The sequence below is a fragment of the Pan troglodytes genome, chromosome X (assembly GCF_028858775.2).
Source record: "Pan troglodytes isolate AG18354 chromosome X, NHGRI_mPanTro3-v2.0_pri, whole genome shotgun sequence".
Classification (NCBI taxonomy): Eukaryota; Metazoa; Chordata; class Mammalia; order Primates; family Hominidae; genus Pan; species Pan troglodytes.
In genome coordinates, this window is record NC_072421.2 from 98,931,736 (window position 1) to 98,954,359 (window position 22,624).

The 22,624-nt window shown below is 41.9% G+C and overlaps 1 protein-coding gene across 1 annotated transcript in view; it reads right to left on the reverse strand.

Annotated features, from left to right (window-relative positions):
• The window catches only part of BTK (Bruton tyrosine kinase), a 36,913-nt gene extending 14,528 nt beyond the window's left edge, over positions 1-22,385 (reverse strand). The window contains exons 1-5 of the mRNA XM_054676572.2: positions 22,114-22,385; positions 11,198-11,368; positions 10,577-10,675; positions 7,669-7,737; positions 6,034-6,115 (exon numbers count right to left, since the gene is read on the reverse strand). Coding sequence (XP_054532547.1) covers positions 6,034-6,115; positions 7,669-7,737; positions 10,577-10,675; positions 11,198-11,338 — 391 coding nt within the window. The 5' untranslated portion in view covers positions 11,339-11,368; positions 22,114-22,385. The remainder of the gene's footprint in view (positions 1-6,033; positions 6,116-7,668; positions 7,738-10,576; positions 10,676-11,197; positions 11,369-22,113) is intronic.
• Positions 22,386-22,624: the final 239 nt, after the last annotated feature.

Consider the following 22,624-nt stretch of genomic DNA (forward strand, 5'->3'; position numbering starts at 1 on the left):
TGGGGTCTTCCTGTGTTTCCCAGGCAGGCCTTGAATTCCTGGACTCAAGCAGTCCTCCCACCTCAGCTTCCCAAATACCTGGGACTACAAGCACTCACCACCAGGTCCAGTGGCTGGCATAACTTTTTTTTAAAAAGACAAAAACAAAACAAAACCTTCCACTGTAGAAAACAACTAAAATCCGGCTGGGTGTGGTGGCTCGCACCTGTAATCCCAGCACTTTGGGAGGCAGAGGCGGGTAGATCACCTGAGGTGAGGAGTTCAAGACCAGCCTGACCAATATGATGAAACCCCGTCTCTACTAAAAATACAAAAATTAGCTGGGCGTGGTGGCATGCACCTATAATCCCTGCTACTCGGGAGGCTGAGACAGGAGAATCACTTGAACCCAGGAGGCGGAGGTCGCAGTGAACTGGGATGGCGCCATTGTGCTCCAGCCTGGCCAACAGGAACGAAACTCCAACTCAAAAAAAAAAAAAAAAGAAAAGAAAAAAGAAAAAGAAACAACTCAAATCCTTAAGGGCTTGCTAGTCACACTTCACTCACTTAAGGCTTTGCGGGAAAGCCTAAAAGCTTCTAGTAGCTGGTGCATTTTGCAGGCAAATGAACAAAAGTTCTTTTTTTTTTTTTTAAGAGCCATTTTGGTACTTTTCTCCACATAGATTTGAAAACTTCAAACCATTCTCCCCTACCCACCCTCACCCTGACTTTTTCAGCACTCCTCTTCACCAGTGTACCAAGGACAGAATGGTGGGAGCTGTTCAGATAGAGTGCAGGCTATAAGGGACTGCATTGCATAGAGGGAATTTTTTTTTTTTGAGACAGTGTCTCGCTCTGTTGCCCAGGCTAGAGTGCAGTGGTGCGACCTCGGCTCACTGTAACCTCCACCTCCTGGGTTCAAGCGATTCTTCTGCCTCAGCCTCCCGAGTAGCTGGGACTACAGGCACGCGCCACCAAGCCCGGCTAATTTTTGTGTTTTTAGCAGAGACATGGTTTCACCATATTGGCCAGGATGGTCTCGAACTTCTGACCTCGTGATTCACCCGCCCCCCGTCACCCCTCAAAGTGTTGGGATTACAGGCATGAGCCACTACGCCCAGCCCCTAGAGGGAATTTTAAAACAATAATAAAACCGACCCAAAGTCTGTCTGCCTTTTGTTATTACTAAGCACTGGTAGAGTTGTGAACAATGTCATTGATACTCCTCCCTGCCAGGATTGATTACTCCTACCACATCCACACTCTGGCCCCTCCCCCCATGCCACTCCCTGTCACCTAGGGATTTGAAGACCCTCAAGTTCGCTCTGTCTTCTGCAGGGCTGGGCACCAGTAGACATGCCAAAGAATAACTAATCGACAATTAGCCACTCTAATAAACTAAGCTTGCTAATACGATAATGAGGGGAAATAAGGCTTCTTGTCTTCCCCACCCCTAGCACACTCATTAAGAAACCTCCCTACATTCTCAAATAATGTCTGCCTCTTAAGAGGTCCCTTGAAGATGACACCCCTTCTTTTGTTGGCTAATCCAAAGCTGGTATTTCCAGCTACTTAGGACAGGATTGCAAAAGCAGGGTGTCCAAGTGGGAGGGCTGGGGGAGACTGCTTGCTTCACCAATGCACATTCCCCTATTGGGAAGCACTAATGGTTAGTACATATTCTCCAAGCACTTGATGGGCTGGTCTTTTCTATCCATATTTATGAGGTTAATGTCTAAAATTCTGTTTCAGGCATACATGAATCATTCCTTTCCATACTGTTTGTAGGAGATTTGCCAATGCTATTCTCTTATTCATTTTGGTGAGGTCAGGTCATTTGCCTACTTTTGAATTTGCAATTAGGATAGGTTCTATTGAGCTTGACCAAAGATTCAAGAATAAGTATAGGCAAATATTTGTGGTGCTGGAACATAGAAGGGCCCACTGCCATATTTAAGGAAATGGAGAGAGAGAGTCTGTGGCTAAGCCCACAGGAATACAACCTTTGCATGGCAAGCACCATTGAGAAAATGTGGCAGCTGGATATGAGGTATCTGAGGCTATGCTTTTAAAATTGAGGTATAGGCCTGGTGCAGTGGCTCACGCCTTGGGAGGCTGAGGTGGGCAGATCACTTGAGGTCAGGCATTTGAGACCAGCCTGGCTAACATGGTGAAATCCCGTCTCTACCAAAAATACAAAAATTAGCTGGGCATGGTGGTGAGCGCCTGTAATCCCAGCTACTTGGGAGGCTGAGGCAGGAGAATCGCTTGAACGCAGGAGGCAGAGTTTGCAGTGAGCCGAGATTGTGCCACTGCACTCCAGCCTGCACGATAGAGCAAGACTCTCTCTCTCAAAATAAAAAAAAAAAAATAAATAAAATTGAGGTATAATTTACATATAATAAAGTGCACAGATTTAATGTGTACAGCAAACCATATTTTTCCACACCCATTTAACCTCCTTGAGATCCAGCACCTCATGCCTCTTCAGTCAATATCCCTGCAAAGGTAACCAGTATTCTCATGAGGTCCCCTTTTCATGTCAATGATTTCTTATTGGTGCATTTTACCCAAGAGTAGGATAATAAAAACATAAAAACAAACAAGAAAAAAACAAAAAGAGTGGAATAATATCATTATTTTGTGGCTCCTAGGCTAACTCACTATTGACATTGGCAGCACCTGGGACTGTCCTGGGATTGTTAGGACTTGCACCTAAATCTCCCAGCAATCATGGTATTTGTCGGAAGGTGCCTACTTTTTGGCTCTTGTTGTTAGCCCCGGACGGTTCAACAAGACTATACCCAGGTGGAACTACTGGGAAAAAAAATGCCTTTGGTGAAACATAAGGGAAGAGAAGGCAAAGATGTGCCTAGCCACACTCCCTGATCACACTGATGACCCAGCTGAAGTGATGGTGTTTCTGTTTATTTATTTTTGGCTTTATTTTTAGCCTGTTGTGAATTTACTTAGCTAATGAACCTTAAAAGCAGCACATAATCAAGATTGTAAGGTTAACATCTGAGTTAGGAAACCAAGCTCGGCTGGGCATAGTGGCTCACGCCTGTAAACCCAGCACATTGGGAGGCCGAGGCAGGTGGATCACCTGAGGTCAGGAGTTCAAGACCAGCCTGGCCAACATGATGAAACCCTGTCTCTACCAAAGATACAAAAATTAGCCGGGCATGATGGTGCATGCCTGTAGTCCCAGCTACTCGGGAGGCTGAGGGAGGAGAATTGCTTGAACCTAGGAGGCGGCGGTTGCAGTGAGCCAACATCACGTCACTCTACTCCAGCCTGGGCAACAGAGTGAGACTCCATATCAAGAAAAAAAAAAAAAGAAAAAAAAGAAAGCTCACAAGCTCACAAGCTGGATATCCTTATCTTTGGTCATTACTCACCCTTAAATATAGTGGACATTCAATAAATATTTGTTGGGCCAGGTGTGGCGGCTCATGCTTTAATCCCAGCACTTTGGGAGGCAGAGGCGGGTGGATCACCTGAGGTCAGGAGTTTGAGACGAGCCTGGCCATCGTGGTGAAACCCTGTTGCTACTAAAAATACAAAAATTAGCTGGGCATGGTGGCCTGTCATCCCAACTACTCGGGAGGCTGAGGTAGGAGAATCGCTTGAACTCGGGAGGCGGAGGTTGCAGTGAGCCGAGATCGTGCCATTGCACTCCAGCCTGGGTGACAAGAGCGAAACTCCATCTCAAAATAAATAAATAAATAAATAAATATTTGTTGGACTAAACTATGACTGGTTTTGAAATTAGTATATGAAGTGTAAAGAAGTTACCAACTTGAGCATGCCAGTTTCTCCCTTATTTCTCCTTCAGCTAGTCTGCCTTGCATTCCCCTATTTCCAGACTAAAACCTAGCCATTTATCGATGTGGAGCCCAAGCTGGTGATGGTTGTTTATTCCCACAGATAAATCAGTTAACACAACTATTGATCCCTTTCTGTGTGCAAGGCGCTGTATGAGGCATTGTGGAGAGAACTAAAGAAGTACAAGTATACATGTCCTGCAGAGCTCTTATCCCAGTCTCTGCAAATATTTCTGTGGCTGGAGATAGTATATTGGTTCAGGACATGGAGTCTGGGGCCTGAATTCAAAGCCTGACCCTGCCATTTACTAACCGAGGGCCTTTGGGCAAGTTACTTAACCTCTCTGTACCTCAGCTTTCTTATCTGTAAAATGGGGATGACAAGATAACTGCCTCATATGGTTAATACAAAGTTAATATATGTAAAGAACTTAAAGAAGAGCCTGTATCACAATAAGCAGTATTAAAGAGTTTGCTCATTTTGTAGCCCCAGGGCTAAAGCAGACCCCTTATCTTAAAATATGCCAAGAACTGAACTGTGTATTGCAGGATATCACCTATTTGTAATATTCAACATAGCTTTACTATAGAATATTTTGCAACCAACTACATGTGAAATTTCTGGACTTGGAAACCAAGCAGCGCAAAACTATGCAATGAGCTTGGGCTTTGGAGTCATACAGACACAGGGATGTGATAAGAATCCAGGCTCCACCATTCACTGTGTGCCCATGAGCAAGTTACATAACATCTTTGAGCTTCAGTTTCCTCATCTGTAAATAGGGGATACATACTTCTTAAGGCTACTGCAAAGATCAAATAAGTAATACATTTGAAGCACTTGGGACAGAGCCTGCTACATAGTAAGCGCTCATTAAGTGTTAGTTATCATTGTTGTTGTTTTTAGGCCAAGGGTGTTGTGAAAATTAAATGAGATAATATATAAAAGGTATTTAGCTCAATATCTGGCACATAGCAATAATTGAATAGATGATCCTTCATCTTCATTCCTCCTGTTCCCTTTCAGTTTGAAAGACTTGGCTAATATAATTTTGACCAACCAAACTTGCATTCAAGGGAGTGTACAAGGCTGGTATAGCCAGCCAGTGAGTATCAGAATCTAAATGTTTATTAAGACAAAGGGCTGTCATGCAATAACCCAACCATACCATTATCAGTCTGCCATCCTTCCTGTTTCTCTAGGCAGCCTTTCCTGATGTCAACTCAACCAGTTAATCTCTCAGTCACTTGACATGTGGCTATATATACACGCAAATAATGTGTGCATGCATCCTGTGCTGCAAGCATTTACAGTCAAGTTTATCTGAACACACTGTATGGTTGATGTGAAATGCTGAAACTGTTCAAGTTTAGGTCCTCACAAAGCAAGGAATATGAAATATTTCCTTGGGAAATATTTATCCACAACAAAGAGATGTACAGTGCTTTCGTATACAGTGATTTACAGTTTTCCATGTGCTTTAACATGTATTATTACTTCATTTGATCCTTACAACAACCCCAGAGGTAGATGTGGCATGAATTACCATTATTCTCCTTTGAGAAGAAGAAACTGAGCATCAAAGAAGCTTGTTGGCCTTCTTGCCAGAAATCACCCAGTTTGTAAATGGTAAAAGAGGACTTGAAACCAGGTTCTCTGACTCTGACTTCAAGCACTCTCATACATCATCTATTTAATTTTTTGGAGCTAGGTATTTTATACTTAGGATTCTAAATATTGCATAACCATTGAATGCCACACCATCCTTGTATTCAGTGCAAAAAATGGGACTTTTCTTAATAAATAGAGAAATGGAGGTGCCTAAAATTACAAAATTGCACTAGAGAGATAGTGATAGAACTGGGAAACTCTTAGTCTAATATTTTATCTTTTATTCATATGATGGAATACTAAGCTCAATTGTATTACTAATATTGAAACAAAATACAAACTTTCCTTTGTTTCTTTGTTGTCTTTCTTTCCTCCCTCATCCCCTTCCTTCTTTCCTTGCTTCCTTCCTTCCTGTCTCCCTCCTCCCCTCCCTCTCTCTTTCTTTTCTCCCCTTCTATCCATTTTTTTCTTCTTTTCTCTCTACGTTTCTCCTTTCTCTTTCTTTCTCGTTTCTCTCTCGTTTCTCTCTTCCTTCTTTCCTTTTCCTCCCGTCTATCTCCTCTTCCTTCCTTTCCTTCTTTCTTTGGAAACATTTATTTTCCAAATAATTCTCACCGTTTTTGAGCTGGTGAATCCACCGCTTCCTTAGTTCTTCAGTTGGGGAGAAGACATAGAGAGGCCCTTCATCATATACAACCTGGGTCGATGAAAACACAGACTTCAGCAGTTAGGATTCAGAAAAAAGGAGAAAGACCTTGAAAGTACTAATCTTAGGGGACAATTTGTATATTTATTGTAGAAAACAAAGAAAGGCAGAATCTTCAGTCAGCAGTGGTGTTCAGGTTATGTGAACTATCTGAAGGATTCCTGAACTCTTCATATCTAGGAATGTAGCGTTTAAAAGCTCTTAGAATTTTTCATACTCTTAGGTCCTCCTGACTTGTGCTTCAATTCATGCATAAACTTATTTTATAAGGTCTCCGTCTGCCCTTGCTGGAGATAACATTTTTGTTTATCCAACAAAGGGTATTTTATCTTATTATTAAACTCTGACTTTGTATAGAAGAGAAATGAAGTGATAATCTATATAAATTAAGTCTTGATTAGTACATATGGGTTATTCACTTGGATAATATGGAGTAAAATTTTGATTCATGGCTAATTACCTCCACCTCCACTACCTAGTGGCCTCCCCTCACCAATATTAGCCAAAATAAATCAAATTTGGAACTACAAACCTACTTCAAAAAGGGTAAGGTATATAATAAGCAATATCATCAAGTCAAATAGTATTTTTTTAACCATATACAAGGCATCATGCTAGGTGTTACGAAGATGCATGAAATATATAAGATGTGGTTCCAACCCTCACAGAGTTTATAGACATCACATAATAAATTCTGAAGTCAAATATAAATTAATTTAAAATTATCTGCTGTTCAGCATTGTTCACTAGTGCAGCCAAACAATGTCATCTTGTTGAAAGGCATTGGTAGTAAAAACTGTGTCTGAAATACCCCTCTTTCAAAGGTTTCATAAATTTGATATAGTCAGGGACACGAACAAGATCCTTTTACATTTTTCTTTTTGCTTGTTAGTCTTGCTGTGTTCATAAATCCATGACAGAAAGCCCCCTCCCCTGAGACTTTCCACTTCCTTTTCTGGCTTTCACTGTTGCAGAGGCTGCTATATTCACGACATGTGGCCTACAGAGTTCTCAGGATGTAAGCAAGCCAAACTGAAGACCAAATTTGTAGTTCTTGGTCTCCTAAACAGATGCATATGTGGCACTTCAGCTCTTCCAGATTACAACAGAATTTAGGTTTATGCATAAGTCTAATAAGTCTTCCTCATACTGAACTTCCTAATACTACTCCCCTTTTCTATATTTTCAACCCACGTGACCACTATTAGATAGAGAGTCAGAACCAGAAGGAAGTGAAATGCTCACTCAACAAGCAGAGCATCTTTCTCAATGCAGTTATCATAGACAAGACACACTATGATAGAATTGGTGCTGCTATGTATTCTTTTTGAGGTATAGAGACTAAAAGAAACTATGTTAGATTAGGTAAATAGAAAAGCAAACATTCTTAGCCCATGCCAGTCTCATTTCTTGGTTCAGCATCCTTGTCCACCTCAACTTCTATTCACTGGGTCCTTGTAGCCTTCCCTCTGCCCTGCACCCCACCACCCCTTCTAATTGTGTTATAGGGGCCTTTCGAGATTTGGTGAGAGAAAATAACTCACCTGGAAGGGATAAGGGAACCTTTCAATGATTGAAATTTGCTCCATTTCACTGGACTCTTCACCTCTTCTCTGTAATGAAATAAGAAAAAATGGTTATTGGTTGATGCATTGCTCTTTTCTGAATTTCCTTAGGTACTAGAAGCCTTTTGCTGTGGCTTCAGAAGTTTCTCCTGCACAGACAAGGCTGATTCTTAGTGATTACTTTCTATAGGCCAATAGGGACACATATCCAATACGACCCAACACATACCCAGTCAAGAGAGACTCAGGTATTTCAAATCACTGGGAAAATGGAGGTTTCTAAAAAATTGTTGTTGGGACAAATATTTAACCACTAACGTTGTGGGGAGGAGAGGAGTTAGGTAGCTATGCTACACCATACACCAAAGAAAATTCCAGATGGATTCAAGAGCTTAATATAAAAAATAAAACTATGAATGACTGAGAGTAAATATAAGCAATTATTTATATAATCCTGTGGGAGGCAAGCTTTTTCTAATATAATGATGAAACTTAGAACTATTAAGAAAAACCTGAACTAATTTGATGACATAGACTTTAAATCCCTATATGGCAAAAAGCATCATAAACAAAATTGAAAGATAAAGGATAAACTGAAAAACATTTTCAACATACTTTACAGTTAAAGGATAAATGTTCTTATATCAAGATCTCTTTAAAAGTATTAGAAATGAGGTAAACATCTCAATGTAAAAAATGGACCAAAAATTAATGGGCAATTCACAAATAAAATATAAATGAGCAGTAGACCAACTTTATGAGTAAAAGAAATTGCAAAATAAGTTAGCAATAAAATGCTATTTTTTTGTTTTGAGACGGAGTCTTGCTCTGTCGTCCAGCCTGGACGTGCAGTGGTGCGATCTCAGCTCACTGCAACCTCCGCCTCCTGGGTTCAAGGGAGTCTCCTGCCTCAGCCTCCCGAGTAGCTGGGATTACAGGCTCGCGCCACCATGCCCAGCTAATTTTTGTATTTTTAGTAGAGACGGGGTTTCACCATGTTGGTCAGGCTGGTCTCAAACTCCTGCTCATGATCCGCCTGCCTTGGCCTCCCAAAGTGCTGGGATTACAGGCGTGAGCCACCACGCCCCACCTGAAATGCTATTTTTCTTGGCTGTCAAATTAACTAATATTTAAAATATCTAGTGTTGGGCTGGGCACAGTGGCTCACGCCTGTAATCCCAGCACTTTGGGAGGCCGAGGTGGGAGGATCACTTGAGGTCAGGAGTTTGAGATCAGCCTGACCAACCTGGTGAAACCCCATCTCTACTAAAAATACAAAAATTAGCAGGGTGTGGTGGTGGGCGCCTGTAGTCCCAGCTACTCAGGAGGCTGGGGCAGGAGAATCACTTGAACCGGAGGCAGAGGTTACAGTGAGCGGAGATCGCACCACTGCACTCCAGCCTGGGCGACACAGCGAGACTCCATCTCAGAAAATAATAATAATAATAAAAATAACAAAATATCTAGTGTTGGAAAAAATGTACAGAAGCAGGCACTCTCATACATAGCTTGTAGGTGTGTATGAAATTCAATTCCACTTCTAGAAAATGAAATAAAAAGATAAAAATAACCAAAGTGCACAGATTTTCTTAAAGAGAAGAACAAAATTTTACTTCTAGGAAATTATCATAAGGAAAAGAATAAAAAAAGTACAGAAAGATGTATGCAAGATTGTTCCTCTCAACATGGTTTATACTATCAAGTACTTGTAGACAAACTGAATGTGTAATAATGGGAGATTAAACAAATTACAATACATCCATAATAGGGAATACCATACAGTCATTAAAATCATGTTATTAAAGAATATCTATTGTCATGGGGAAAAGTTTCCCACATATTGTTACATTGAAAAAGTACGTTACAAAGCAAGATGTGTACTATGAGTCTATGTTTTAAATATATAACATATATATAAGTGTATGCGTATGTGTTCTCAGTGAAGAAAAACATCTGTAAGTCTATGTACACCAATATGTTGATAGTTGTTTTAACTGGGTAACAGGATTATGCATCATTTTAATCTTTTTGTATTTTTTATATATTCCAGAGTTTCTGTAATAAATACGCAATTCTCCTGTGATCAAGAAAATACTGAAAATGGTCAGACCCAGTGGGTGGCTCACGCCTGTAATCTCTGCACTTTGGGAGGCTGAGACAGGCGGATCACTTGAGGCCAGGAGTTCAAGACCAGCCTGGCCAACATGGTGAAAGCCCGTCTCTACTAAAAAAATACGAAAAATTAGCCAGGCATGGTGGTGCACACCTGTAATCCCAGCTACTTGGGAGGCTGAGGCATGAGAATTGCTTGAACCCGGGAGGTGAAGGTTGCAGTGAGCCAAGATGGCACCAATGCATTCCAGCCTGGGCAACAGAGCGAGACTCTGTCTAAAAAAAGAAAAAAAAAAAGAAAAAAAGAAAATACTGAAATTGATATATATTTTTTAAAAGTGAACTCAAAAATCAGTAGGTTTTATGTCTCTCGCTCCGGAAAGTGAGAAGAGAATAAATAGTAAGGTATTAAAGGATATCATGTGACTCAGAGCCCTAGGATTATGGCATTCAGACTTACTTAAGCCTCTAAATCTGATCCTGAGAGAACTGAGGGAATAAAACCAATGATCTCTGACCAGTTTGAAAACTAGATATAGCATCATTTAAAAGTTTCTGTTAACGAATTTTCCATGTTTAGTGAGATGTTCTGAATATGAAGGAAAGAAGCTAAGATTCTTTATAACCAATATGGTAGAGTGAAGAATTTTTAAAGGAAACTTGACCGTGTTCCACGTTGCACAGCATCACCAGTCAGTCTATTTACAGAGAATTTAAATGTTGCAAATTTCTTCAAATCTGCTGTTCCCCATCTCAGACATTGGTCTCTTCTTACCGGAATCTGTCTTTCTGGAGGAGGATTTTTTTCAGGAACCACTGTTTCAACACAAGTGATCTTCTCAACATCTATTGAACCCTTCTTACTGCCTCTTCTCTGAGAAATAGAATGAGGAAGAAAACGGAGAAAGATTAAGAGGGATTAAGCAATCAGATGATTAGATTTTGTTATCTAATCATTCAACAAAGTGAGGTGGCACCCACAGGCTACATCAGGACCTGTCATGTGGGAGAAGAAAAAAAAATCCTTCCAGATCTATAAATCTATGACTACCAAATGGAGGGCAAATACCATGGAAGAGTGAATGACTGTATGTACCTTCCTCATAGGAAGTAAGGAAGCAATTTCCAACTCTTCGATTTCATTCTCAACAATCATTTAATGAGTGCTCATCAATTCCAAGATTCCATGGTAATATTTTCCTTGTGGCTTCTTAGGACCTTTGACTTTCCGGCTTTAGCTAGTTATAGGCTAGGAAATATTTTGCTGAATTTGAAAGAACTCAGGTCCATTCTACTCCCCTCCTCCTACCAACGAAAATTTACCTCTTCCCCAAGAAACATCTAAGGCCAAGTCCTTGATATCTTGAAACTCAGGTTTCATAGTCGAGAAACTTACCCCACGTTCAAAGTCATACTCATAGTAGGAGAGTTTGTGCACGGTCAAGAGAAACAGGCGCTTCTTGAAGTTTAGAGGTGATGTTTTCTTTTTCTGTTGGGATCGCTTCAGAAAGATGCTCTCCAGAATCACTGCGGCCATAGCTTCTTCTTTCTGGAGTTCACCTGTGTGCTGTTGATAATGAAAGTTCCTGAGGACCCAGGACATTAATCCTCATCCCTCTTGGTTCCCCCTCAGCCTAGCTACCTAGTTTCAAATGGAACAAAAATGTGCACAGCTCACAAAATAATTTCTTCCTACCAACCTCCTCCCACAGCCCCCAGCTCTGTCAGGTTTCAGGTATAATGGATGCACACTGAATTGGGGGGGGGGGATTGGTTCGATGTTGTGAGCTCATATAAACTGAGTTCTTGTATAAGGCAATGGAATGCTCTAGATGTTAAATGGCACGCACCTGTGTGCTTGGTAAGGTGTAGAGGTAGCTTTACACTATTCACCTTTATATGATATGTGTAGAATCTGTGAAAAGCAAAAGTATCTGTGCAGCTGTTGATCTTGATATACCCAGAAGGGATAATGCAGGTGCCAGAACTCCACTGAGGCAGATATTGGACTCTCAGTTCCCAATTTCCTAGACGGTGAATATAATTTTTCAAGCATTGTCCCACTGGGGTCTGTAACCAAGGGAACTAATAAGGATATGGAGGCTGCACCTGCAGTTCTGGACACACACTAACTGCTGCCCAACTGATTTTGCCCACACCCACTGACTGAGCTACAAAGGATAGAAGCTTTGTTCTAAAGTTGAAAACATAATTTTTTTTGGTGGGTTTTGGTGGGGGGGCGGGTAGTTGTTGTTTTCTGACCTTTTCCCATTTAGCTTAAATTAGTTCTTTTAGACAGCATCATGCAAAAGTGATGCAACTGTCTTACTGATATAGATGCCACCTCTGTTCATTTATGAAACACAACTTACTTAGCCTCCCCAAACCTACAATACTCCAGAAGGATTCAATTTAGGTAACTGAAACACAGAAAGACAAATAAAGTTCCCAAAGTCACCACTGGCTTTTTTATTCATACCAAGCAACACTTCATATCAGTTATTCACTTACAGTTTATGCACAGTGTATTATTATTACTAATTCCGAACTTTCGTTGGAAAGATAAAGTGAAAACAAATGCTGTCATAAAAATAGAACACTAGGCCGGCGTGGTGGCTCACATCTGTAATCCCAGCACTTTGGGAGGCCGAGGCTGGCGGATCACCTGAGGTCAACAGTTCAAGACCAACCTGGCCAACATGGCAAAACCCCGTCTCTACTAAAAATACAAAAATAGCCGGGCGTAGTGGTGGATGCCTGTAATCCCAGCTACTCGGGAGGCTGAGGCAGGAGAATCGCTTGAACCCAGGAGGCGGAGGTTGCAGTGAGCCGAGATTGTGCCATTATACTCCAGTCGGGGCAACAAGAGCGAAACTCCATCTCAAAAAACAAAATCAAAAACAACAACAAAAAAACACTAAGTAAGTAACGAAAAAACCACCAGCCCTCCACTCAAGTTTAATTAGTGGTAGGGATTTTTCCTCTGGTGGGGGGGTGGGGGTGGGAATTTGTCTATTCTTTAAGTAAACTCCTTATGCTTTTGGTGGCACCGTGGAAGCAGAATGAATAAAGCCAGCAGTTTTTTTCTACTTTTTAAGCAGATTATTGCTCACACTAGGAAAGCAAGGGAGTGAATTTTATCAAAGCCTGGGGGCTATCTACACTGTTATTTTGCTCTTTCCTGTGGTGTAGGAGGTTCTATTCTCATGCTGGGGAGACGAAAATAGGTCAAAGGAACACCAGGGGTGTTCTGGAAGATCGCTTTGCCACTTATCTACCATGTGTATGCCACTATCTTCTGGAGGTGGATTAATTTAATATTTTGTAAATTAGATTTTGAGAAAAATTGGGCAAGAGTGCAAACCTTTCCCTCCACCCTGCCACACACCCTGACTCCCTGGTTTAAATGGTCTCTCACTGGAGTGACAAATTGATGAGTTTACAATCAGCCCTTCCCAACACTCAGTTTTAGCTCTAAACTCAAAGAGGTTCATTTTAACATTACAATTATGCATTTACTCAGGAGTAGTGGTAACCAAATAATACTACTCTATTCTCAGGAACTACCAACTCATTGAGAGCCCTGTAATCATACCACAATTATTCTTGTGGCAAATTATAATTAAGTACCTCTTCACAATCAAAGACTCAAATTACAGGATAAAAAATAAAACCCTAAATAAATTGAGTACCGTGACCAGTAAATGGGGTCAGAAGCATCCCAACAAACCATGTCTGGTGTACTTCTCTTAGCCGAATAAATCGCAGGCAACATTTTATCTTTAGTTTTGTTGCAGGCTCTTGGTGGATACATTCCCTGCTTAGACCCACCATCTGTTTCATTCTTGTCCCCTGCTCTTACTTCCTATAAGACAGGTCCTTCTGGAAGCTGCCTCTACTCTTTTTCTGTTTTAGAACAAATCCAGTTTGTACAAGAGGAAGTCTTCCTCTCTCTCAAGTATCTGTGTTTGGGCAGGGTTTAGTGCTGCTCTGACTATGAGGAAGTAAGCAAGTCTCTCACTAGCCATCGCCCCTCTGAGCAAAAGGTGAAATGGCCTCCACCTCTAGATCATTGAGCTAGAGGTCTACCAGAATTGCCATGATTTGGTACCACCTTCTTTGACTGCTTTTCTCCTATTTCTTGTGATCCAGTCCAGACTCACACAGCCTGAAAATGTGGTAGCTCTTCCTTAGGTGCCACTGGTCCATCACTCAATAATGTGAAAGGAAAGGGATCCATTTTTGAGTCCTCCAGAAGGTTGGTGTGTAACACACAGCTCTGAGTTAAAAAGTAGTTAGAGGGTAAAGCTTCTGTGGGTACTTATTGTAAAAGGCCCCATTTTTTTTTTTTTGAGACGGAATCTTGCTTTGTTGCCCAGGCTGGAGTGCAGTGGCACGATCTTGGCTCACTGCAACCTCCATCTCCTGGGTTCAAGCAATTCTCCTGCCTCGGCCTCCCAAGTAGCCGGGATTACAGGCGTGTGCCACCACACCTGGCTAATTTTTGTATTTTTAGTAGAGGTGGGGTTTCCCCATGTTGGCCAGGCTGGTCTTGAACTCCTGACCTCAGGTGACCTGCCTACCTTGGCCTCCCAAAGTGCTGGAATTACAGGTATGAGCCACTGTGCCTGGCCAGTAAAGGCCCCAATTTTTTTAAAACAATTTCAGTAGCCTACAGAGTCGGTTTGATCACAAAATATGCACAATGATGGCTGACCCTGAGCTCCACTCAGGGTGAAGGGTGGAAATGGAAGTGACTTGAATGTCTCAAACATACACACACACACACACACACACACACACACACACACCCCACTGTTGTTTATAGAAAGAAAGAAATGGGGGAGGAGAAAAAACAGACACAGAGCTCTTCATTTAAAATATGGAGTTCCAGTGTTACAATGTTCCCTTTATTAAATTATAAATGCAAAGATTTTTACAGGGCCACTTTTGCAGCCTCCCAGCTCCCTATGGAGCAACAGAATTCAGAAAGACGAAGCTTATTAACAAGAGTTCAGCCATCATACAAACTGCAGTATGCCAAGGAATTAATAGAAATAGCACTTGCAGAATCAGTAAACTAAACCATCTTGGGCTCTTATCTTCGCTCATAAGATAAAATACTATTAAGAATAATAAGGCCAGGCGCAGTGGCTCATGCCCGTAATCCCAGCACTTTGGGAGGCTGAGGCTGGCGGATCACTTGAGGTCAGGAGTTAGAGACCAGCCTGGCCAACATGGTGAAATCCCGTCTCTATTAAAAATACAAAAAATTAGCCGGGCGTGGTGACAGGCGCCTGTAGTCCCAGCAACTCAGGAGGCTGAGGCAGGAGAATCGCTTGAACCCGGGAGGCGGAGGTTGCAGTGAGCCAAGATCGTGACACTGCACTCCAGCCTGGAGTCTCAAAAAAAAAAAATAAAAAATAAAAATAAAAAAAAAAAGAAGAAGAATACCAGAGCAAAATTCAGAAAACTACACAGCCAGCCTATGATTGGGAAGAGTCTATGAGATACGACTTAAAATAAAATAACCAGTCAACTGTACTTCAAATGACTACTTAGCCAAAATATCCAAGAAGTAGTGTTTTCTCTTGATTTCTCCTTGAAAGCACTACTCAATTGGCTAGGAAGATTCTGGCCATTCCTTGTCTTTCCTTAGGGGGATGGAATGGAACTTCTGTTCCTTTCAGTGACTTCTACCTGACAGGCATTTTACAGGCATTATTTCATTTATTCCTCACAACAAACAGATGAGGAAACTGACACAGAGGTTATGTGACTTGTCCAACCTCATCCATCTGTAGCTCTCGGTATATCATCTATAGCCCTTGCTTTTTTTGTGGTGTTTCATTGCCTACCGGAGGGATTTTTGTTCGTTTATTTGTTTTTTGGTCTTTGATGAGGTTGATGCCATCTGCCTTGGGGCCCCTGTCATTCTCCATGGCTATCATCAAAGAGCAATTGTGACAAACTCCTCTCCATTTTCTAGGAATGTTCAGCAAGAGAGGAAATGGTGGTAAATACAGGAGATAAGAGAGTATTCAAGATCCTAAGCTCTTTCCTCTGCAATATTCCTCCAGGCTGGTAAGGATGATCTGTCTCTGTTAACTGTCAACTACACTTTTTTTGCACTTGAGGACTCTTATTAGTCTTGCCAGGTTTTCTTACATTTTCCCTCTTTAAATCATTCCCAAGGAGATTCTGTCTAACTAGTGAATTTCTAGAGTCACTTGTTGTTTCCTTTCCTGGATGTTTCATTGTTGATGGAATGAAAGCACAATGTGTAGGTGGAACATCCACCCTTCTCTGTCCCTAGGGTTCTTATTGCTTACTGTGAATATAAAACTTTGATCAAATATACCTTCTTTTTTTTGAGACAGGGTCTCACTCTGTCACCCAGGATGGAGTGCAGTGGCAAGATCACCACTCACTGCAGCCTCCACCTCCTGGGCTCAAGCGATCCTCCTGCCTCAGCCTCTCAAGTAGCTGGGACTACAGGTGTGCACTACCACACCCAGCTAATTTTTAATTTTTTTGTAGAGACACGGGTCTCACTTTGTTGCCTAGGCTAGTCTCAAACTCCTGGATGCAAGTGATCTTCTTGTCTCAGCCTTCCAAAGTGTGGGGATTACAGGCATGAGCTGCTGCACCTGGCCTCAAATATACTTTGTTTTATATTATGAAATATTTCAAATAGAAAGTACAGGGACTATAACATTACAATCTTGGACTCACCGCTTAGCTCTACAAAATCCTAAAATTGTGCCATATTGCCTCACGTGTTAAGAACTGAGATACAATCTATATAATCAAGACCCCTTTATGTACTCCAAAATCTTAGTCTTCTCCCTCCATAGAGATTACCAATATCTTGAGTTTGGTGTTTATCATCATTCCTAGGTACGTTTTCATATTATTATTACAGATGTAAGTATCTATAAAAGATATATAGTATTGGTTTACATGTTTAAAATTTACATATGGCCAGGTGCGGTAGCTCACGCCTGTAATCCCAGCACTTTGGGAGGCTGAGGCGGGTGGATGGCAAGGTCAGGAGTTTGAGAGCAGCCAGCCTGACCAACATGGAGAAACCCTGTTTCTACTAAAAATACAAAAACTAGCTGGGCCAACGCTACTCTCCCAGCTACTCAGGAGGCTGAGGCGGGAGAATCCCTTGAACCCGGGAGGCAGAGGTTGCAGTGAGCCGAGATCTTGCCATTGCACTCCAGCCTGGGCAACAAGAGTGAAACTCGGTCGCGAAAAAAAAAAAAGAAAATTTATATATATATATATATATATGGTACACATTCTCCAGCAACTTGCTTTTTTCCCCTCAATATAATATGTTAGGATTTATTTATCTGGCTAGTTCTACTTCATATGTTTTAATTCATTTTTATATGCATAAAATATTCTATATGATGAATACATTCCAATTTATTTATTCATTCTCCTGTTGATGGACATTTAGGTTGTTTGCTTTCAATGATAAACAATGCTGCTGTGAACATTATTTTGATTTTTTGATCTCAGAATGAATTCTCAGTTACTTAGACAAAGTGGCAAACCTAGGTCCAGCTTATCTTTTGGACTATGCACTTTGCATCATTCCTTCTTGCCTTTTCAGTCCTGTCTTCCTGATGCTTCACTATGAAATGTGGTAGAATTATCAACTATCTCTAGTGGGAGGTTAAATTTGGCCTACGGAAAATCTCTTCCCAGTCCCAAGAAGCATCCTTCACGTTCTAACTGAGATTTCAATTGAGAATTCCTTGGCCTTGGGACCAGAAGAGAACGTGTTAAGAACTGAAATACTATCTATAAAATCAAGACCCCTTTATGTACTCCAAAATCTTAGTCTTCTCCCTCCTTAGAGATTACCAATATCTTGAATTTGGTGTTTATCATTCCTAGGTACGTTTTCATATTATTATTACAGATGTAAATATCTATAAAAGATATACAGTATTGGTTTACATGTTTAAAATTTACATATGGCCAGGTGCGGTAGCTCATGCCTGTAATCCCAGCACTTTGGGAGGCTGAGGCGGGTGGATGGCAAGGTCAGGAGTTTGAGAGCAGCCAGCCTGACCAACATGGAGAAACCCTGTCTCTACTAAAAATACAAAAATTAGCCTGGCGTGGTGGTGCGCACCTGTAATCCCAGTTACTCAGGAGGCTGAGGCAGGAGAATTGCTTGAACCCAGGAGGCGGAGGTTGCAGTGAGCCGAGATCGTGCCACTGCACTCCAGCCTGGGTGACAGAGTGAGACTCCATCTCAAAAAAAAAAAAAAAAGAAAAAAGAAAAAAAAATCATACCCACAGCAACAAAGCAACCTTTAATCTTGTTAAATTCCCAAGATGCTTTTGTTCGGGCCCCAGTGAAACCTAATTATTTTATGATAAGCTTCATAGTCAAGGCTACAGGGGACCAAATTTGTGATGAAGGCATCAAGCCAAACTCAATTTTCTGGCTGCATGCTGACCAGGGAAACTCTCCTGCTGTAGTCATTTACAGGAGGCCTTAGGGCTCTCTGGTTCTTCCACAGCAGTTCATGTTTTATTTATTTATTTATTTATTTATTTATTTATTTTTGAGACAGAGTCTCGCTCTGTCATCCAGGCTTCAGTACAGTAGCGCAATCTTGGCTCACTGCAATCGCTACCTCCCAGTTTCAAGCAATTGTCTTGCCTCAGCCTCCTGAGTAGCTTGGACTACAGCCGCACACCATGACGCCTGCCTCGGCCTCCCAAAATGCTGGGATTACAGGCTTGAGCCACCGCGCCTGGCCTTATGTTTTTAGCATTTTACATTTTTCTTCTGTGGTTTTGGAAACTTCTAGGTCTCTGTGATTCATCATCTCTTTTTGTCTTGCATTAGCGACAATATATTCTGGCCAACTGATGATGGAAAGAGAGCCAGAGAGCCAATCTGCAAGTTTATAGTCAGTGCCAGATCAGATCGGTGGTAATACTTTCAATATTCTCCCTCTGCTCTGAGGGTGACTGCTGGGGTGTCTGTCTTTCACTCTGGACTTGTGTGCCCTTTTGGCCTTCTTTTTCAACCTAGTTTTTGTTTTCCTTGGCTTAAACATTTTATTTATTTTTTCCATCGATATCAAAATAACACACGCAGCTGGGTGCAGTGGTGTGCACCTGTAGTCCCAGCTACTCAGGAGGCTGATATTGGAGGATTGCTTGAGCCCAAGAGTTCAAGGTCAGCCTGAGAAACATAGGGAGACCCCCATCTCAAAATAAAACAAAATATAGTAAAATAAAACATGCTTATTGTAGAAAATATGTCAAGTACAGGGATATAAAAAAGAAAAAATCATTCATAAACTCATCCAGAGGCATTAATGTATCGGCATATTCCTTCCATTTTTTTCTGTGTGTGTTTCTTATAATATTTGAGATCATATTGCACATTCAGTTAATTTACCTATTTTTCGTAACATCTATGTATGTATGTATGCATGTATGTATGTATCTACCCATCCATCCATCCGTTCAAGGTACCTTTTTCCAAAAAAAGATCTAATGTTCTTATTTAACATTATTCCTAATTATTTTCCCATGTTATTAGGATCTCTATACAAGCATCATTTTCAGAGTCAAAAAAGTATGTGCATTTTGCATTTTGATACATACTGCCAAAATAGTTTCCAGAAACATTGTCCCAATTTCAGTTCCAAATAGTTTTAGAGAGCCCCCTTTCTCATTATCCTTATCTCTTTTCTGGTCCATTTCTAATCATTTTTAAAACTCTGGTTTTACCGCAGACAAATCTGTTTTTTTTTCATTGAGTCAATGATCTTAAACTCCAGTATATTCCAACTTCCAGCTTGTCTAAAACTTAACTTCTCTTGACTCTAGAATTTCCTTCTTCTAGGGTGAGCTAACAGACTACAGTTTGTTTTCAGTTCAGGGAGGTAGGGCAGTGAGAGGAGCTTCTCCTTGAGATTCAAATAACCAATATAATCCTAAAGACATCTTGTGAGAACTTTCTAAGAGCGGAGAGAAGAGCCTGGTATTAAAGCTTCTGGGTTTCCAATGCTCTCAGATTGCCCTCAGCCACTGCACATGAATCTCCATAGAAACTGAAAGTCACACGTGGCCCAATTGTTTCAGGGTCCTCAGAGGAGTTCTCCCTCCTCCTTCCCCTCCCCAGATGGCTTCATGCATAACCAAGTAGCTTTGGAGTCAAATATGTCAAGGCCTCTTTTCTAGCTTCTTGCTGAGCACTGTGTCACTGAAAATTCTAGTTCTTCCTTATTTTCAGTAGTTAGCAATCAGATCTCAGCAATCAGATCATTGTGGGGGTAGAAGGGGGTATCTGATAACTCTTTGGAGAACACCCAAACTTTGGTTTTCGAAAGCTGTATCTTCCCTTTATACCTAAGTCACTTCCTGATATGGGTCTAGTCCACTGAAAGGAAACTCTATAGGAAATTTGCTCAAATGGAAATAGCAAATCATAGTGATAATTTAAAATTGCACCAATCCCCCATAACTGGATGGAAAGTTACATTAGTTCGCACCATAAGGAGTTTACAAAGAATTCCAGGGTGGGTGCAGTGGCTCACGCCTGTAATCCTAGCACTTTGGGAGGCCCAGGCAGGCAGATCACCTGAGGTTGGGAGTTCGAGACCAGCCTGACCAACATGGAGAAACCCCGTCTCTACTAGAAATACAAAATTAGCTGGGCGTGGTGGCACATGCCTGTAATCCCAGCTACTTGGGAGGATGAGGCAGGAGAATTGTTTGAACCCGGGAGGCGGAGGTTGCAGTGAGCTGAGATCCCGAGATCGTGCCATTGCACTCCAGCCTGGGCAGCAAGAGTGAAACTCCGTGTCAAAAAAAAAAAAAAAAATTCCAAACAAAAATATCAATAGCCATATGCAATGGAAATTTGGACTTCAACACAAGCAAGCAGTTTAAATAGTTTGAATATAAAAGGAGTCAGAATAGACAGGACAAGCCCTAAGGGACACTGTTTGGGTATAATGCTTTAGGTTGCCATGAGTATTTGCATTTTGTGGCTTATCTGGAAAGTGACATTGTTTTTATCAAATAACTGAGGCTCCAGAGAGGCTGGAGTCTGGGCAACTTATCCAAGGATGTCTTGATTGGGGTCACCAATCACTTTTATTCTAAATGTCATATTATTTGCTCTAGGTAGGCCCTCTGGGGGACATTGGCAGGTCTGAGGCAGAGTAAAAATTATAGCAAATACTGAGATCCAGCACTTACTATTGCCAGGCCCTGTTTTAAAAGCTTTACATGTATTTGCACATTTACTGCTCACAACCACCTTATGGGGAAGGTACTAGGCAGGCAGGGAGGAGGAAATGGAAAGGGAAAGGAAAAGGGAAAAGAGCGGGGGAAGAAAGGAGCAAGAAAAAGTCAATGCAATTCGGCAATTATTTGTTAAGTGCTAACTGTATGTCAGGGTCTGGTAATCAACAGAACAGAGGAGGGTATAATGAAGAGGGGATATAGGTAGAGAAAGGAGGATGAGTGGGAAGAGGAGGAGGTTGGAGAGGAGGAAAGGAAAGGAGAAATAATGAAGACAAGAGAAAAGCAAGCCATGCACATGGAGGGCAATGGTAAGAGGAGAAACCTTTGCCACAACCTCAAGGGTTGGCCGCACTGTCTGGGCTGAGGCAGAGGCTGCTTTCTCCTGGCCCAGTCTTTTACCCATTGTTACCACGAGGTTGGCACAGCTTCCACACAGTCCTTTAATAAGCCAGCTCTGACCCTGGCGACATTTGGCCTGGTACAGCTCAAGGCAGGTAGCCTACACCCTGGCCTAGCCAGGCCTTTCCCTAGCTCACAAAGGTCAACTTCATAACGTGGAGTGTGAGCTTTTACCATGTTCTCAGAGAATCTGCCTCTTAGTATTTCTTTTTCTAAGGGCTTCATTGACCCATGTATCCCTATTGAGTCTTCAAGCACTATTTGACAGAAGGGCTTGTTTTTATCTGACTGCTCCCTGCAATATTACTTTTCCAGTAAGTTTGCCAGAGGTACCCCTTTCTAACATTTGCTACCTGTTCGGATGGTCACCTCATGTCACATTTTTCTCTTCCTGTTCCGCCCACCCTCAGCCCTTGTCGGAAAGGACCCTTTCGGCCTCTCTAATCACCAGAAGGGACTGCCAGGGCCTTGTGCTGATGACACTCCCACCCTCCGTCAGCCTCCTCCACTAGCTGATAAATGGCACCAGCCATGCTGTCTCTCTGGTTTTTAGGGGTCCCAAGCAAGGTACATTGCTGCTGCTGCCCAGCCCCTGCCATACCCCAGACCCACCTCAGTCCTGACTTAATGCAGGTAGCTTCCCAGATGCATTGAGATGCCAGGACTTGGAAGGTGGGACTCGATCGCAGCAGACACTGGCCCTGGAGACATATTCTTACAGTCCAGAGAGGAAGGACAGTCTGAGCAAACCCCACCCTTTCACAGCCACTCAGTTCCCTTTTTTTGCTTCCTGACCTAAACCAATGTCTTTTTTTCTTCTCAGCAGCATGCTATCTGGTTCCCTGCTGCCGTCCCTATTCCACCCCCTCAACTGTCCCCGCCCTTCATTTGCTTGGGACCTCTGACACTACTATCTTGAGTCTATCTTTGAAAGAACCTTTCTCAACATGACTGGGGCCACTGAGACTCTAGATGGGGCTGGCCTGAGCAGACAGGTCATCAAGCTATCCTCCCAGAGGTAAAGGGACAACATACCTAAAGTACTATGAAGACAGTCAGCACAGGGAGAGGGGCTTACAGGAAAGAGGAGAGATGCTGGGGGCTGGCAGACACAGAGCAAAGA